The sequence below is a fragment of the Coregonus lavaretus genome, assembly GCF_964263955.1.
Source record: "Coregonus lavaretus genome assembly, chromosome: 31".
Lineage (NCBI taxonomy): Eukaryota > Metazoa > Chordata > Actinopteri > Salmoniformes > Salmonidae > Coregonus > Coregonus lavaretus.
Window position 1 is genome coordinate 29,879,010 of NC_140018.1, and position 18,217 is coordinate 29,897,226.

The window sequence follows — 18,217 nt, forward strand, 5'->3', positions numbered from 1 at the left end:
CAACTCAGTCATGTTTACACTATAATCAGACAATGTAATTGTCATACAGTACTAACATTGATCTTCACTTTCCCTGAACAGGAGCAAGTCTCAGGGGGCACCACCAACCTTCTCCTGCGTAACCTGGAGTCCGATACCCAATACAACGTGTCTGTTGTCCCGGTCTACCCAGACGTGGACGGCATAATGCAGTCTGAGATGGGAAAAACAAGTGAGTGAAGCATTTCAAAACGTTCTTTTGCTCAGAAACCCCATACTATAACACTTTTGAAGCATATAGCTGTCAACATTTAAGTCAACTTATTTAATTTTTTTATACATAGTTTTTGACATCTACAGAGTGGGGTCTGAAATTATTGACAAACTTGATAAAGATGACCAAAGATGAAATTATATAATTTTTTACAAGTACAGTTGCTCAGAGAACGAGATTTTGTTTAACAAGTAATATTAATTTTTCTCAAAAAGTTAGAATTTAAAATGATTGACACCCCTGTTTTCAATACCTTTAAATACCTTGCCTTGAGAGAATAATGCCAACTTTTTCTCAAATGTTTTATGAGTTGGAAAATACATTGGGAGGGATCTTAGACCAGTCCTCCATACAGAATCCTTCCAGATCCTTGATATTCTTCGTCTGCGCTTATGGACTGCCCTCTTCAATTCAAACCACAGGTTTTCAATAGGTTTCAGGTCCGGAGACTGAGATGGCCATTACAAAATATAGATTATGTGGCAAATTAACCATTTCTTTGTGGATTTTGATGTGAGCTTGGGGTTATTGTCTTGCTGGAAGATCCACCTGTGGCCAAGTTTCAGCCTCCTGGCAGAGGCAACCAGGATTTTGGCTAAAATATCCTGGTAATGGGTAAAGTTCATGATGCCGTTGACATTAACAAGGGCATGGAAATAGAGGTCTTTGGCCACACACACCAGTGGTGGGTTTGGCATTGAAATGACAATGCAGGAGCAGAAAACAACCCCATACCTACTGTAAAATATGGTGGTGGATCTTGGATGTTATGGGGCTATTTTGCCTCCACTGGTCGTTGGGCCCTTGTTAAGGTCAACAGCATCATGAACTTTATCCAGTACCAGGATATTTGAGCCAAAAACCTGGTTGCCTCTGCCAGGAAGCTGAAACATGACGGCAAGTGATCTTCCAGTAAGAACATAACCCCAAACACACATCAAAATTCACAAAGGAATGGTAAATTGGTCACAAAATCAAAATTCTGCAATTGTCATCTCAGTCCCCTGTAGCTCAGTTGGTAGAGCATGGCGCTTGCAACACCAGGGTTGTGGGTTTGTTTCCCACGGGGGGCCAGTATGAAAAATTTATGCACTCACTAACTGTAAGTCGCTCTGGATAAGAGCGTCTGCTAAATGACTAAAATGTAAATGTAAATGTCTCTTGAAACCCATTGAAAACCATTGAAACCGATTGAAAACCTGTGGTTTGAATTGAAGAGGGCAGTCCATAAGCGCAGACAAAGGATATCAAGGATCTGGAAGGATTCTGTAAGGAAGAATGGTCTAAGATGTTGTCCAACTAGAAAAACATTTTAGAAAAAGGCTCAGTGCCGTTATCCACTCAAGGTGAGGTATTGAAAGATGTTGAAAACAGAGGTGTCAATAATTTTGACTTCTACCTTTTTGAGATAAAAAAGTATTACTTGTTTAACAAAATCTCTTTCTCTGACCAATTGTATTAGTATAAAATGATATACTTTCCCAATTTTTTTGGAGCACACAATATAGTTCAATATTTGAATTATTTATTTTACACAGTCATTTCTGCTCATTTTTATCAAGGGTGTCAATAATTTCAGACCCCACTGTATATGCTTCCATATCAGACTCAGTAACAGCTTGAGGACATTGGTGCCATTTACTTGGAGTGATATTGATGTGTTACTTCTTCCTCAGAGCCTCTGGGTGGAGTGAAGAACCTGCAGGTGACTGACCCCACCACCAACTCCTTGAGAGTCCGCTGGGAGCCAGCTGAGGGGGATGTGCGCCAGTACACTGTCATCTATGCCCCGCTAGCAGGAGGGCCTGAACTCACGGTACAAAGACAACACTTCCTTTCATAGTGCATCAAAGCGATATCTGCACACTCTCTAACTTGAGCATTTTGAGCACTATAAACATTGAATACTTGAATTTGCTATGTCTTTAGTAGAGTGGTTTTTCTTTACGTTCTTGTTAATCTCTTTTTCACAGACCGCAGTTTCTGGGATGTCAACCAACACCGTTCTAAGGAACCTTGTGCCAGACACAGAGTACAAAGTGACATTGGTGCCTATGTATGGCGATATTGAAGGGAAGAGAAATTCTGAAAATGGAAAGACAAGTAAGTCATGACTGAACAAACTACACAATGCCGGGAAAATACAGTGAGAAAAATACAAATGTGCTACAAAATAGAAAAAGTGATTTGATGCTAAACTCGTTGTTTGGTGACTTGTCAGAGGCTTTGGGCGGGGTGAAGAACCTGCAGGTCACCGACCCGACTACTAGCTCCCTCAAGGTGCGCTGGGAGCCAGCGGAGGGCAACGTGCGCCAGTACCGTCTCTTCTATGTCCCTGCCTCTGGCGGAGCCGAGGACATGGTAAGACCACCAACTATCTGTGCCTTAACATCTGATACTGTACAGGGTATCTCTTGACCAACCAGAATTGAGTTGAGTATGGCATCCATATTAGGAATTTGTTTACCTAAAATCTGACGACTTCCTAATATGGATGCCGTAGGATTAAACCAATCTATGGTAAAAACATTGATAATGCAACTCAAACATCTCTCTGTGAACAGGAGCAAGTGTCTGGTGGCACCACCGCTACCGTCCTGAGGAACCTTCTCTCAGACACGCCCTACACCGTCACCGTGGTCCCCGTCTACCCCGAAGGAGAGGGCCTGCGCCAGTCTGAGACTGGAAAGACACGTAAGTTATCAACTGAGGAAACTCAAGTAATCAGTTTTTGTTTTAATTGGGATTAAGACATGCTCTTTTCAGTTGGTTTGATTCAGTAGCATCTTAAATCCGGAGCCTGTTTGGTTTTTCCAGAGTTTGGACTCAGATCTCAAGATAGATCTCAGGATAATAGATACCCTCATAGGGAAACATTGTTATTCAGGTCAACGTTTACACAACTGAGTGGGAATATATATCTTTTTTTATTCCAATCCCCGAACCAGATAGCATTTGCAACCCCCTCCTGGAACAAAGGGGTAGCTTATCTCACCATAATAATAATAATTGCTGGTTGGGTTGCCCTGCCTGTGTCTGTGCAGTTTTTATACCCTGTTGTGTGCATCGGTTTTGTTTCTGCTCAAATGGCTTGCCATGCTGAGTCAGCAGAAATCCATCCCAGAGAAGTTAATTGGAAAGCTGTGATTCCAGCGGAGCATATCAGTAATACAGAGCTTATGGTGCATAATGATTCCACAGGAGGTTCCAGAGACTCCGTTGTGCAAGGCTAATATGAAAATGTCCAATGGAAGTCAAGCATTTTATTTGAACTCACTAAGTCCTTGTCAGTTTCAAGTCTTTTAGACAGACACAGATTTATGATCATTGATTCATATCTGATGTGCTCTGATCCCCGGCCAAATGTGAAGAGATGTTTGACAGAGTAATCTTCCTAAAGACACCATATGCATGTGGACTTGTACAAGTGTTCAGAATAGAAAGAAGCTCACTGTTGGACAAATAGGTTCTACTTTGCTTCTGAATAAGGTGGCTGGGTCTGTCTACCTACTACATCTAGCTTTATTGGGCTAAAGTGCTGAATGCCAGAGGAATATGCACATCTGTTTTAGTTTAAACGGGAAGTTAAGAGGTTTTTGCATAAACCCAAACTGTGTTGCTTCTCTCTATGTGCTGTCTACATAGACACTATAAAATCACTTGGTTTCTGGAGTTTGCGTTCCTCAGCATTTAAGTCTTTTTTTTTTTTTTACTGAGCTACGTCCTATTTGAAACTTAGCAGTCTAATAATTCTAAAATGTTCTTGTCGTATTTTTACTTAATTACTTTTAAATGGACTCAAAGCTTGATAAGGCATTGTAGAGTGAAATCAAAGTTGTTTTTAAACTTGTTAGGGGAAGTCAACAGTTGCCCTCTCCCCTTTTGACTTTCTCTGACCCTCTGTGACCCCCAGTTCCACGCACCCCTCCTAAGAACGTCCAGGTGTACAACCCCACCACCAACAGCCTGAATGTGCGCTGGGAGCCCGCCTCTGGCCAGGTGCAGCAGTACCGTGTTATCTACACACCTCTGTCCGGAGAAAGACCTGCAGAGACGGTAAGTTTACTGGATGCATCCCAAATAGCACCCTATTCCCTATGTAGTGCACTATATAGGGAATAGGGTGCCATTTGGAACATACAAACTATCTCTCTCCACTGTTAACCAGAAGCTGTCATTATACTGAGACGATGACTACCCTGGGGGGGATGGCGGGGGGGGGGGGGGGGGGGGGGGGGTTGGTCTTAATTCATGCAGAAATCCAGACTTTTTGGCTTTTAATTATCTGAATATCAGGATTGGTTTTATGCACCGATGTACATATCTTGGATTACAGGAGAAAGATACAGCTAATTGCCCTACAAATAGCTTTTACTGTGTCACTAGGAGTTTGGAAAATGTGGACATCCACATCTGTGAGAGACATCGATGCAAATTCTTACATTTGAAGTTTTGGAGGGCATAAGGCCTTGGTTGGAGGATAATGAGGCTGTTTTTATGATTAGAATGTTCTTTGATGCAGCAGTAGGCCTTAAAAAAGCCTAATGGTAAGGGAGTTTTTTCCCCAAAGCATTTGTCAGCTAAGCAAACATCTCAATGTGGCTCCATTTCTAAGGAAGACAGCCTTTTTAGTGGTTTCAGGAAAGATACTGTGTTATAGACTTCAGCTACCTGCATGTCTTGTCCATCACTCTTTCAACAGAGATGTTCAGTTGAATCCCCTGATAAGCTGTAGATGAGGGTATACTACTTTAAAGATTATGTAATGGCCATGCCTCAGACATGCTAATAGATAATGGGCTGCGTAGTGATAGTGATTACCCTGATGATATGGCAAGACTAGTCTCCACTGTTGTTAGAAACAGGGGTGAGATACACGTTGAGGCCTGTCCAATGACAGAGCACTGGTCTCGTGCTGTTGGTTACGTCGTCTTCATTTGCCGGATACTCCATAACACTAACTGTTTATCAATCACTTTTAAGCAAAATGAATGCATTTGTTTAGCTTTTTAAACCTCTTCAGGACTTTGTTAGTACTTCACGTTAGCCTTTGCACTAGGCTCCCTCCAAGAAGACACTAGCAGGGATTAACAGTGAGCTCATTATGTACATTACCAGTGCCAGAGCAGTATGTAATGCTTGAAGAAGCTCATTTGAGGGTGCATCTATGGGCCCTGGTCAAAAGTAGTGCTCTAAATAGGGAATAGGGTGCCATTTGGAACACAAACCAAGATTCCTCTCGGGTAAGCCATCATTGTGATCTATGTCCTGTGACCTCTCCAAAGGTCTTGGTCCCGGGTAACATCAACAACGCGTTCCTGGATTCGCTCATTCCCGACACGACGTACTCGGTAAGCGTCCTGGCTCTGTACGCCGACGGGGAGGGACCACCGGTGAAGGGAGACGGCAAAACATGTGAGACTTGAATCCAATCAAACGGACTTTGTTGTATACATTGGGACTACTGACTCATGCGGCTCTTGTTTACATTGATACTACCGGCTCATGAGTGTTACTCATGCTTCCACACATACTTGCTTAGACTGTAGTCTACATTCAAGTACGTCCGCACACACATGCACGTAGCTATATACAACAAACACATGTTGTAGCGGTGGTTGCTAGGTGCATGTGGCGTGCGCTGTTGCTCGGTGCATGTGTGTGAGTGTAACCCAGTGTTGTTGCTGTTGCAGTGCCCCGTGTTGGACCTAGGAACCTGCGGGTGTTTGATGCCACCACCAACACACTGACCATCGGCTGGGACCACGCTGAGGGACCTGTGCAGCAGTACAAGATAGCCTACGCCCCCACCACAGGAGACCCCATCACTGAGTTTGTGAGTTCAAAGTCTTTCTCAACAAACTTTCATGTAACACAGGACTTTGAGTTTGACTCAATGGATGAGTGAGTTCATGACCTAAACATGTCTCATTTTATATTTAGCTAAGTGGCAAATCAAATACACATCCATACACTTGCATTAACCTTCTGTTCAACGTGATACTACTGCCAAAGCACTGAAGGCATACAAAGGCATATGTTGGTGCCTGTTTGGTTAACTCCAGCAGTTAATTGCTGATTAGTAAGATGAATTATAGGCTCAGTAAGATCAATATTATCAATGGAAACATTATGTTACATTACATTCTATTATTAATTAATTTAAACATGTGAGCTGGCGCACCAGTTAAGGATAGCACAGCTGTACCACATCATTACTCCCTCCCTAGCAAGGTAACTATTGTGTTAACAAATGCTACATAACTAGAGAAAAATGTAAGGAGTCTTTTAGCATGCGGCGTTTGAAATGAAAGGTCACTAGAGCTAATCGTCCAATGTTTTTTCAAAGAGGACAGGAAACGTTCATTAATAGCCTCCTGATTACACCCTTTTTCTCTATGCTGCAGTAATGTAGGAACTAGCCTAGCATCGACGATTAGCTTCCATTAGCAATTACGTTCCTTTGTGTGTTGAGGCACTTTGCTCCACTAGGAGCTGAAAGGAATATGTCAAATAAATCAAGTGTGTTGAGAAGCCATTTTTTGAATGAACTGATAGTTATTTCTGGTGCTTTTCCTTACAGACCGTTGTTCCTGGCAACAGAAACAATGCCATCCTGCAGAACCTGCTTCCTGACACTCCCTACAACATCACTGTGGAAGCCATCTATGCTGATGGAGCAGGGGGATCGCTGAACGGGCCCGGACGCACAGGTAACGCGGTTAGAAAAGTGGTCAGGAAGTGTTCAGTCTGGTATACTGTATACCTAATGGTCTAGCTAGCTGGACAGAATTTCCAAGCCTGATGAGCTGGGAGTGAGACCTGTGCACAGGAGTGGAAAATACTTACAAGAGCCATACAAAATAGCCAACCGATTCCAACATGTTTCAGTTTGAAGAGTTTGGAGGATTGGGAATTCACAGTAGAGCAACTGGGAAAGTTCGACGACTGGCGAACATTAGCCCCGAGTTACACAAACAATAGAAACTTTATGTTTTGGCTTGGACCGAGGCACCACTGTGCCAGCTAGGTAGTTTGGATGGGCAACGCTCCAATGGGGAGTTCATGCCGCACCCGACTACCCACCCACCCACCCACTGCCCAGCTCCCTCAGCAAGACCATGGAAAAATCTATCCAATCTAAACACGTATTACTCATAATAGTCTTCATAAACAGAGGAGGAGGAAAAACAGCAGTAGTCTAGCAGCATGCCGGGCTGTGTGCTATGGTAATGTACTGCCTTACTGCACTGGGGGCTAGTTAGACTGGAAATGGTGTCATGGCCCTACTTGTTGTTGAGAGTAATTGCCATGACTGATTGAATGTTGACATGTTTCTGCTCACTCTGTTGCTCTGCCTTGGTTACAGTTGGCCTGCTGGAGCCCAGGAACCTGCGCGTCTCGGACGAGTGGTACACCCGCTTCCGTGTTGCCTGGGACCCTTCGCCGTCTCCGGTGCTCGGATACAAGCTGGTCTACACGCCTGCGGGTGAGATGATGTCAGACTCTGGGCCACGTGCATGCAATCATGAGCAGGGACCCATAACACCCTGAGTTACAGCACTTCACAATGTCATGTTTTGTCATACCGTGTTTTACCCGTCAAAGTTCCCAGTGCAAAGCCAAAGTTTGACAGCAATGAATAAGTAATGATCCATAATAATTTGCATGAAATCTAAGGGCCATCTTTACATTTCAAATGAGATGATTTCAGGTTTAGATAGGTCTGCTCTTCTCCTCTCCTCATGAGTAAAGTTGAGATTGTGTTGTAGTGTTGTTGTTGTTAATGTAGAGATTGTGTTGTAGTTTTGCGGTTGTTAAAGTAGAGATTGTGTTGTAGTGTTGCTGTTGTTAATGTAGAGATTGTGTTGTAGTGTTGTTGTTGTTAATGTAGAGATTGTGTTGTAGTGTTGCTGTTGTTTATGTAGAGATTGTGTTGTTTTTGCCTGCAGGAGAAGATCAGAGTAAGAGCTTGGACGTGTTTGTGGGTGACGTGACTTCATACACTGTCCAGAACCTCCTCCCTGGCACCACCTACGATGTCAAAGTGTTTGCCCAGTATGATGCTGGCATGAGCGGGGCCCTCGAAGGACAAGGAACAACACGTATGTATCTGATCAACACAAGTATAATCTTTATGAAGCATCAATGTCAACCATCCCAAATGGCTCCCTATATAGTGGATTACTTTTGACCAGAGCCCTATGTACCCTGGTCGGTAGTAGTGCACTATATAGGGAATAGGGTGCCATTTGGGACTCAGTCTTGAAGTCAGTCTGAGACACTTCTTCTTATGTTCTGCTCCACAGTCTACCTGAACGTCACCAACATTGAGACCTACAACGTTGGCTTCGACAAGTTCTGCATCAAGTGGAGTCCTCACAGGGCTGCCACCTCCTACAGGATCAAGCTCAACCCTCTGGACCGTAAGTCTCAGCCAAACATTCATTTCAGATTGCACCTTTAAGCTTTGATACATGAGAGACTCTATTTCTACCCTGAAGAATTGCTGCATTATAATTGAGTTTATGCTTCCTCTTATGCCTGAAACAATAAAGGAGATTTCAGAAGGAGCATCAACACATGATGTAGTGGGTGTTAGTCAGTCACTAGTCAGATATGCTATAGATCCACCACTGATCGTAGCCTCACCCTCCTCTTTATTCAGAACATTGGAATGGTACGGTGCTGGCTGTTGAGATTGGGTCTAGACATTCACACAACTGTTTATCCTCAGCCCTCCACTGTGTTTATCTCTCGAAGGAAAATGCATGATGTGGTGTGTTCTGAAAGCATCTGACCACCAAGTTTAAATTCTCTCTCTGTCTGAAAAGATTACATCCTTTTAATTACTGTCGCCTTTGAATCCATCTGTATTAATGTTCGCACGTAGACCTAGGGCTGTGGCAGTATTGACATTTTGTCAGATGGTAACTGTCATGCAAATAACTGCCGGTCTCACGGTAATTAACCGTTAATTAACATAAACATGTTTAGCATATCCATGCCCCCACGAATACAAGCTGCTGATTTGGAACATCTCAATTTTTTCTAAGTCTAATAAATCCATTTAATATACACCATCACAATCAATCCATTATATATTTTACGGCAGGTCTTAAGAAACATTATGGTATGAAGAAAATGTATTTCAGAAGAACAGAATAGCATATTCTGAGTCAGCCTACTGTATGTTATCTGGCTATGTGCCATGCCAATGGCAGCCTAGGCTGTAGGCTAGTTCATTTAGTAGACAAGATATGCTCATAAATTATAATTTTTGGCACCTTTAGTTGTGAATGATACAAACTTTAACATTTCTTAGAAATTAAAACATATGGGCTGCATGATGCGACTATATTGATGATTTGGAAAAAGTCGCAAAAAAAGCTTGCGCTCTGTTCCTTGCCTCAGGTTGCGCTAGCTGTTCTCTCATCAAGTGATAATATTCTCACCCATCAGACTATTCTCAATGTAATCTTGGCTTTATTTATATGTGAAATTCGTTTTGATTTAGAATGGGCCATTATCATCCGTATGCACTCGAAAAGCGTATGGAGGCTGCGCTTTCCCGTGGTTCCTTTTTCAATCATGCTGGTAGGCTACTCCGGTTTTACAGCGGAGCAATGTGCTTAAAGGAACATTTCTAAATGTTTCAACTTCAAATTCCTCATCTCCAGCACCACCCCAACAATAACAAATGTGAAAATGTCACATTTCTATGTTTTGTGGAAAAAAAGATAGAGGAAGATAAGTGTTTCCAATGACATCATCAGTGTGCATCATGTGATTTTAACCAATTATGAGTAGGCATTGCCTACTAATTGCCTACTAATTGGTTGATGATGTCAAGTATTCAGACTTTTTCCACATTTTGTTACGTTACAGCCTTATTCTAAAATTGATTGTTAATTGTTTTCCTCATCAATCTATACACAATACCACATAATGACGAAGCAAAAATAGGTTTTTATATATAAAAAAACAAAAAAACGAAATATCACATTTATATAAGTAGTCAGACCCTTTACTCAGTACTTTGTTGAAGCACCTTTAGCAGCGATTACAGCCTCGAGTCTTCTTGGCTATGACACTACAAGCTTGGCACACCTGTATTTGGGGAGTTTCTCCCATTCTTCTCTGCAGATCGTCTCAAGCTCTGTCAGGTTGAATGGGGAGCGTCGCTGCACGGCTATTTTCAGGTCTCTCCAGAGATGTTAGATCGGGTTGAAGTCCGTGCTCTGGCTGGGTCACTCAAGGAAATTCAGAGACTTAGTTATGCACACTCAAGTTTACTGTTTTTTTGTCTTATTTCTTGTTTGTTTCACCCCAAAATATATTTTGCATCTTCAAAGTGGTAGGCATGTTGTGTAAATCAAATTATACAAACCCCCCAAAAATCCATTGTAATTCCAGGTTGTAAGGCAACAAAATATGAAAAATGCCAAGGGTGGTGAATACTTTCGCAAGCCACTGTACATTTGGTCTGCAGTTGTGAGGCAGGTTGGACGTACTGCCAAATTCTCTAAAACGACGTTGGAGGCGGCTTATGGTAGAGAAATGAACATTAAATTCTCTGGCAACATCTCTGGTGGACATTCCTGCAGTTAGCATGCCAATTGCACACTCCCTCAAAACTTGAGACATCTGTGGCATTGTGTTGTGTGACAAAACTGCACATTTTAGAGTGGCCTTTTATTGTCCCCAGCACAAGGTGTATAATGATCATGCTGTTTAATCAGCTTCTTGAAATGCCACACCTGTCAGGTGGATGGATTATCTTGGCAAAGGATAAATGCTCACTAACAGAGATGTAAACAAATGTGTGCGCAAAATGTGAGAATAATAAGCTTTTTGTGTATGGAAAATATCTGGGATCTTTTATTTCAGCTCATGAAACATTGGACCAACACTTTACATGTTGCGTTTATATTTTTGTTCAGTATAGTAGTAGTAGAAAGCTGGGATTATCATATTTTTAGTGGCAACCATCAGGTACTGTAGCTAAAGGTAATGTGTCAGCCTATTAATTATGAAAATATAAACATTTCCCTATTACTAGACTATTCAAAATCAAATAAAGATTCACTATAATTGTAGGCTAAAAATACTCTGTAACACCCCTGCACAATCAATGAACCAACAGCCTCGCCTAGGCCTATATGTTCTCTCCCAGACTCATAGATATAACGTTTGGAGCCTAGTATAAGGTAACCAGCCCATCCAGTATGCATAATAATACAGTTCATATTCAAAAGCGATTACTAGAGTTTGTTTAATTTTGGAGTAGCCTATAGGCTAGAACAATTACGTACCAAAGACATCTTCAATTGTAAAAAATATATATATATTAAATCTGCCGTGCGTAATACGCGATAGACTATTAGGCTATGTATTGTGTAACGGCACAATCATTATTTTTTTTCAGATTTTTTTTCAGTAGACCCGGGGTATAAACTGTTAAAAACAGGCAGCAGTATCGCAAGGATTTAAATATGGACATGGTAGTCATTACCCATGACACATTTCCAAACTTAAGCAGGCTTTGCTTGTGTGAGAAAGACAGCTGCTGTAGAAAACACTCACCGAAAGTAAACAGTCCCCAAGGTTTGAGAAGCTAGCAACCTTTTAAAGATGCAGCACAGACAGGCTGAGCTTCCAAGTCAGTATTAGAATGCCAATTGTTTGTTACTGAAGTGGAATGCAAATAGTGGTTGAGGAGCGAGGATCATGGCATACATCTCTGCGCAAGAATCTTGGTCTTCTAAAACAATGATTTAGCTATTTATAATGACAATGAGAACCTTCAGCAGAAAGGGGTCAGCCCAGGAGAAGTGATTGAGGGGATAATTTGCCCTTATAAGGCCATTGTCCTGGTCTCATAGTTCATTTGACCAAAAATACCACAACTTTCTGCATTTTCCCCAAAACAATTCATATTGAATTACATGTGTAGCGTGATATCGCTGATATTACATGTATTTTGACATTATTGCTTTACCGCAGAACTGTCATAGCCCCAGCTGAATGGCATTAACTCTGCTTTGCTTACTCAGAGAAGACCCGTGATTTTTATTAGGAACAACGTTTCAGGCAGCAGCCTCGGCAGTCAACACATGTCAATATGTTTCTCTTCTCAACATATGTCAACATGTTTCATATTTCTCTTTGTTTTGTCTGTGTGTAGCCTCCAGTAAAGGTCAGCAGGAGATCACCATCACTGCAGCTCAGAGCCAGTACTGCTTCAAGGGTCTCTCCCCTGACGCTCTCTACAGCGCCACCGTGTTCGTTCAGACCCCTAACCTCGAGGGCCCTGGAGTCAGTACCAAAGAGAGAACATGTGAGTATTTACATTTGAGTCATTTAGCAGACACTCCTATCCAGAGCGACTTACAGTCAGTGCAGTTACCGAAGTAGTCTTCAGCTTTTTACAAAAGTGGTGCCAATGTGCTATCCGAATTTGTCATTTCTTTGTTGATGTTTACTGACACTTTGTCTCTTTCTCAAAGTGGTCAAACCTACTGAAGCCCCAACGCTACCCCCCACTCCTCCACCACCTCCTACCATTCCTCCTGCATGGGCAGGTAAGAACCAATGGCGCCATGATGACTACGACATACAGTATCCATCACCTCCATAGTACCAAAGCACCAAACGGCACCACATTCACCAATGCTATATGGAAAATTTGAAGCCTTGCTTGGAGCCCAAACTAGCTGTCAACTGCAAAGTCATCGACATTTTAATTTGAATGTGTTTTAGTGCGATTAGTTGAGAGTCATAAAAGCCAGGTTCAGAAAACATGCAATGCACTCAAAATCTTACTATTTGGCAGAAGCAGAGACCTGCAGACGTATTTATTCTAGATCAGAGTGGTGCCAGTGTTAAAGTAATGGCCGCCACATGCTCGACACAGACCCTCCAGGGTTTTCAATGGGAACACACCCATTGACTAATGACTAACCTAGGTGTTGAGAAAGGAAGAATTCCAAAGAAGCTGTTTGTTTGATAAGGAATTGTGTAAAACTTATTTATGCATTCAGACTTGGAGGAAGGGGATTGCGAGAGATAAAAAAAATAAAGTGCTCTATCACATCAGGCAGACATTATCTCGTGATTTGCCAACTCCTTTTGTTGTGCTAAGAGAGAAAGCCATTAAAGAACAGTTCATTTCCAGCCTTTATGGTGACCAAATGTTCCTTGTTTTGTTAGTTTTTTCAGGAAAGTGTGATCAATTAAACCAATAATTGCCATGTATAGCTTCATTATGTAATTTCTTTCTCTCAATGATTTTGTTTGTGAGATTCCTGTAGACGTTTTTATTTTCGAGGTTGTCGACTCTCATTATGATGCCATTCTCTGTTATCGGTCCTGGTGTTGCAGGCAGCCCAGAATCTGGTGCCTGCCATGGAATCTTTTAAGTGCAGTTCACTGAGTTCTTTTTATTTTGCCTCAGTGTGCAAAGGTGCCAAGGCAGATGTGGTGTTCCTTATTGACGGCTCGTGGAGTATCGGAGAAGACAGTTTCCGGAAAGTGGTGCAGTTCATCTTCAGCATGATTGGAGCATTCGACGTCATCGGATCGACAGGAATGCAGGTGTGTAGTGCTGTAAATAGTGGAAAAAGCATGTTGTAATTGTTAGTCACCTTGGCGAACTGTTTAGAATCATACTATAACTCCTTGCAGAGATGTTCACAAGTCTTTGAGGTCGAGTCCAAGTCAAGTCGCAAGTCTTTTAGGGCCAAGTCTAAGTCAAGTCTCAAGTCCCTTTTGGCAATGGCTTTCTGCCTGCTGTGGGTTAGGTGTATAAACCTTGTAAATTATTTGAAGAGACTCCCTTGTTAATTAGTCCATACTTGTATGAAAGAAAGCACATCAGGCACTATTTAAATCAAAATAAATTTCCTTTAAAAATGTAGACAGTTAATGTTAATAAAAGTCATTGTACCGGATATGAAGAAAAAGCTAACATAACATTTTAAAGTGCATGGTATTTTGTGGCAGACATTCTCTATATTTCACTTCATTCTGTCACACAACAGAACATCTATAGGTGAGGGAAGGTAAATTACAAGTATGAATGTAAACTAAAATGACTGACAACTGTTCAATAACTGCTGTACTAAAGTGTCCTATATATCAAACGTAATGACCTTTATCCCTAAAATATACTTACTGACCTGGACACTTAACAACAGAAATACAATTTCCTGTAACAAGTAGCAAATTACGTCCTGTGCCCTAAGACAGAGAACATTTCTGTTGCAGAGAGGTTACATTTCAGAAAGATCAAGTTTGTCGGTGTTCTTGCACTGAGCCTGGCACATGATGAGGCTTCCATGACTAAACACTCTCTACACTGGGGCACTGGTGGCAGGGACAGCCAACACTGTCATTGCTACCTGCTTGAGCCTTGGAAAGTGTTTTGCATGGATTCTCCAAAAATCCACAAGTTTTGCAAACAGCATTTCGTTTTTTGCAACTGGCATTATACTGCAGGTTCTTGTAACCAAATGTAATAACGAAAGCCTCACCACCTGATGACATTGTTGCTGATTACGATTGTTTAGCTGTAGTACTACAGTGACGTAGAAATGACAGAGACATTCTAGAAAGCTTTTCAGCCCTCTGTATTACAATGTGGTCCTCTGTAGCTCAGCTGGTAGAGCACGGCGCTTGTAACGCCAAGGTAGTGGGTTCGATCCCCGGGACCACCCATACACAAAAATATATGCACGCATGACTGTAAGTCGCTTTGGATAAAAGCGTCTGCTAAATGGCATATTATTATTATTATTATAATGTGTTACAATGCCGCCTGTTCCATGTTATCTGACAGAATGCACAACAAAAACGTATCCCAGTACTGACTTGCATTGTTCACGAGTCCAAGTCAAGTCTCAAGTCAATTGATCACAAGTCTAAGTAAAGTCGCAAGTCGACTTAAGCGCGACTCGAGTCTGAGTCTCAGACTCGAGTTTCCATCTCTGACTCCTTGTAATGCTCATGTCTTTTTACTTTGGAAACAGGTGTCGTTCGTGCAGTACAGTGACGAAGCAAAGACAGAGTTCAGGCTGAAATCTTACTCGGACAAGGGCAGCGCTCTCGCCGCTCTACAGCTGATCCAGTACCGAGGAGGAAACACTAAGACCGGTGAGGCTCCCCAAACCCAGCTCCCACCAACTAGGGTGTGTCCCAAATGACACCCTATTCCCTATATAGTGCACTTCTTTTGACCAGAGCCTTACGGGCCCTGATCTAAAGTAATGTACTATAAAGGGAATAGGATGCCATTTGGGATGCAGCACTAGTCACTGGTTGTAAAAGTTACTTTACAATGGACACCAACATGTTTAATTGGAGCCAGTCTAAACATGCTTAGTCTTTAAATATCCATCCTTTGAATATACATTGTTGTCTAACATCACATTCATTAAATTCAAATTAAATTAATCAACATTTCTTTGTTCATGATCAGGCGCTGCTCTGAGGCATGTCAAGGAGAAGGTGTTCGCCCCAGAAAATGGAATGAGGAGGAATGTCCCCAAGGTTGTGGTAGCTGTCACAGATGGTCGCTCTCAGGATGAGGTTAAGAAAAACGCTGCCGCACTGCAGCATGCTGGTAAGGGTTACTCCGTTTTCTGCACAGCAATCTTCCAGTCAACCCATTGTCAATCATATCCCATAATGCTTGTAAATGTTGTCATTGAGGTATCAGCAATCTGTAGCATTTCAGAATCACCCCATGCATATACTGTAGTTGGTTTTCTGAGAATGGATGTGTTCCTCCTCTAGGTTACAGTGTGTTTGTGGTTGGTGTTGCCGATGTGGATTTTGCTGAGCTGCAGAACATTGGCAGCAAGCCAAGCGACAGACACATCTTCGTTGTGGACGACTTTGATGCCTTTGCAACTATCCAAGACAACCTTGTGACCTTCATTTGCGAAACAGCAACATCATGTAAGCTGTTTTGTTGTTTGTTATTTTGGATACCACTTATAGTATTTAGCAGTAAGCGATTCATTTATCGCCCATGATAAAATGTATCGCCCATGATACAATTCTAGAAACAAATTGAATTGTTGCTAATCTTTGATATTATCTTCACAGCTTGTCCCCTGATCTACCTGAATGGATTCACATCACCTGGTAACAATGCTCAGATTATTCTTTATGTACATCCCAAATTAGAACCAACTGCATCATTTCCTCATTGGTTGTCAATGAGGAACTTCTAGAACTTTGAGAAGTTCTAGAACTTAAAATGAGTTCTTTACCTTGTGCTCTAGGCTTCAGGATGCTGGAGGCATTCAACCTGACAGAGAAGACCTATGGTTATATCAAGGGAGTGTCTATGGAACCTGGCTCCTTTAACAGCTACACAGCCTACAGACTCCATAAGAACTCCTTCCTGACCCAGCCCACCACGTGAGTCTGAGAGACCATTGTTTATTTCCCAAAATCCCCAGGTTTTCCAGAAATCCTGTTTGGAGGATTCCCGGAATCAGGAGGGAATTATCAGGAAATCGAGAATCCTCCAACCAGGATTTCTGGATAACCTGTGCAATTTGTGAAAGTTACTGGAATTTTACAACTCTATCATTGTCTCTGGCTTTGAATGGTAAATGATTGTGTTTGTACACTGCATGGCCAAAAGTATGTGGACACCTGCTCGTCGAACATCTCATTCCAAAAACATGGGCATTAATATGGAGTTGGTCCCCCCTTTGCTGCTATAACAGCCGCCACTCTTCTGGGAAGGCTTTCCACTAGATGTTGGAACATTGCTGTGGGAACTTGCTTCCATTCAGCCACAAGAGCATTAGTGAGGTTGGGCATTGATGTTGGGCGATTAGGCCTGGCTCGCAGTCGGCATTCCAATTCATCCCAAAGGTGTTCGATGGGGTTGAGGTCAGGGCTCTGTGCAGACCAGGCAAGTTCTTCCATACCGATCTCGACAAACCATTTCTGAATGGATCAAAGCTTTGTACACAGGGGCATTGTCATGCTGAAACAGGAAAGGGCCTTCCCCAAACTGTTGCCACAAAGTTGGAAGCACCGAATTGTCTAGAATGTCATTGTATGCTGTAGCGTTAAGATTTCCCTTCACTGGAACTAAGGGGCCTAGCTCGAAACAATAAAAACAGCCATAGACCATTATTCCTCCTCCACCAAACTTTACAGTTGGCACTATGCATTTGGGCAGGTAGCATTCTCCTGGCATCCACTAAGCCCAGATTTGGCCGTCAGACTGCCAGATGGTGAAGTGTGATTCATCACTCAAGAGAACGAGTCCAATGGCGGCGAGTTTTACACCACTCCAGCCGACGCTTGGCATTGCTCATGGTGATCTTAGGCTTGTGTGCGGTTGCTCGGCCATAGAAACCCATTTCATGAAGCTCCCGACGAACAGTTCTTCTGCTGACGTTGCTTCCAGAGGCAGTTTGGAACTCAGTAGTGAGTGGTACAACCGAGAACAGACTATTTTTACACGCTACACGCTTCAGCACTCGGCGGTCCCGTTCTGTGAGCTTGTGTGGCCTACCACTTCGAGTCTGAGCCATTGTTCATCCTAGACATTTCCACTTCACAATAACAGCACTTACAGTTGACCGGGGCAGCTCTAGCAGGGCAGAAATGTGATGAACTGACTTGTTGGAAAGGTGGCATCTTATGACGGTGCCACATGAAAAGTCACTGATCTCTTCAATACGGGCCATTCTACTGCCAATGTTTGTCTATGGAGATTGCATGGCTATGTGCATGGCTATATACACCTGTCAGCAACGGGTGTGGCTGAAATAGCCGAATCCACTAATTTGTAGTGTATGTCTGCACTGCTTTTGTGAGCTAATGGATTTAAGGGATAATTTAGTTGCAGCACAAAGCCTGCCAGCATCCACTGTAGATCTATGGTGAATTACATATAATTAACTTGCCCTTAGGCAACCATGCTGGAAGACA

At 42.4% G+C, this 18,217-nt stretch overlaps 1 protein-coding gene across 1 annotated transcript in view; it reads left to right on the forward strand.

Moving 5' to 3' along the window:
* Positions 1 to 18,217, forward strand: part of LOC311106568 (collagen alpha-1(XII) chain-like) — a gene marked incomplete at its 5' end in the record, with an annotated part of 88,539 nt that overhangs the window by 51,210 nt on the left and 19,112 nt on the right. The window contains 20 exons of the mRNA XM_084148948.1: positions 82 to 211; positions 1,930 to 2,069; positions 2,227 to 2,356; positions 2,475 to 2,614; positions 2,818 to 2,947; positions 4,167 to 4,309; positions 5,539 to 5,668; positions 5,947 to 6,089; positions 6,837 to 6,966; positions 7,623 to 7,742; positions 8,206 to 8,358; positions 8,563 to 8,679; positions 12,441 to 12,593; positions 12,763 to 12,837; positions 13,710 to 13,849; positions 15,283 to 15,406; positions 15,732 to 15,875; positions 16,049 to 16,213; positions 16,364 to 16,402; positions 16,543 to 16,681. Coding sequence (XP_084005074.1) covers positions 82 to 211; positions 1,930 to 2,069; positions 2,227 to 2,356; positions 2,475 to 2,614; positions 2,818 to 2,947; positions 4,167 to 4,309; positions 5,539 to 5,668; positions 5,947 to 6,089; positions 6,837 to 6,966; positions 7,623 to 7,742; positions 8,206 to 8,358; positions 8,563 to 8,679; positions 12,441 to 12,593; positions 12,763 to 12,837; positions 13,710 to 13,849; positions 15,283 to 15,406; positions 15,732 to 15,875; positions 16,049 to 16,213; positions 16,364 to 16,402; positions 16,543 to 16,681 — 2,585 coding nt within the window. The remainder of the gene's footprint in view (positions 1 to 81; positions 212 to 1,929; positions 2,070 to 2,226; positions 2,357 to 2,474; positions 2,615 to 2,817; positions 2,948 to 4,166; positions 4,310 to 5,538; positions 5,669 to 5,946; positions 6,090 to 6,836; positions 6,967 to 7,622; positions 7,743 to 8,205; positions 8,359 to 8,562; positions 8,680 to 12,440; positions 12,594 to 12,762; positions 12,838 to 13,709; positions 13,850 to 15,282; positions 15,407 to 15,731; positions 15,876 to 16,048; positions 16,214 to 16,363; positions 16,403 to 16,542; positions 16,682 to 18,217) is intronic.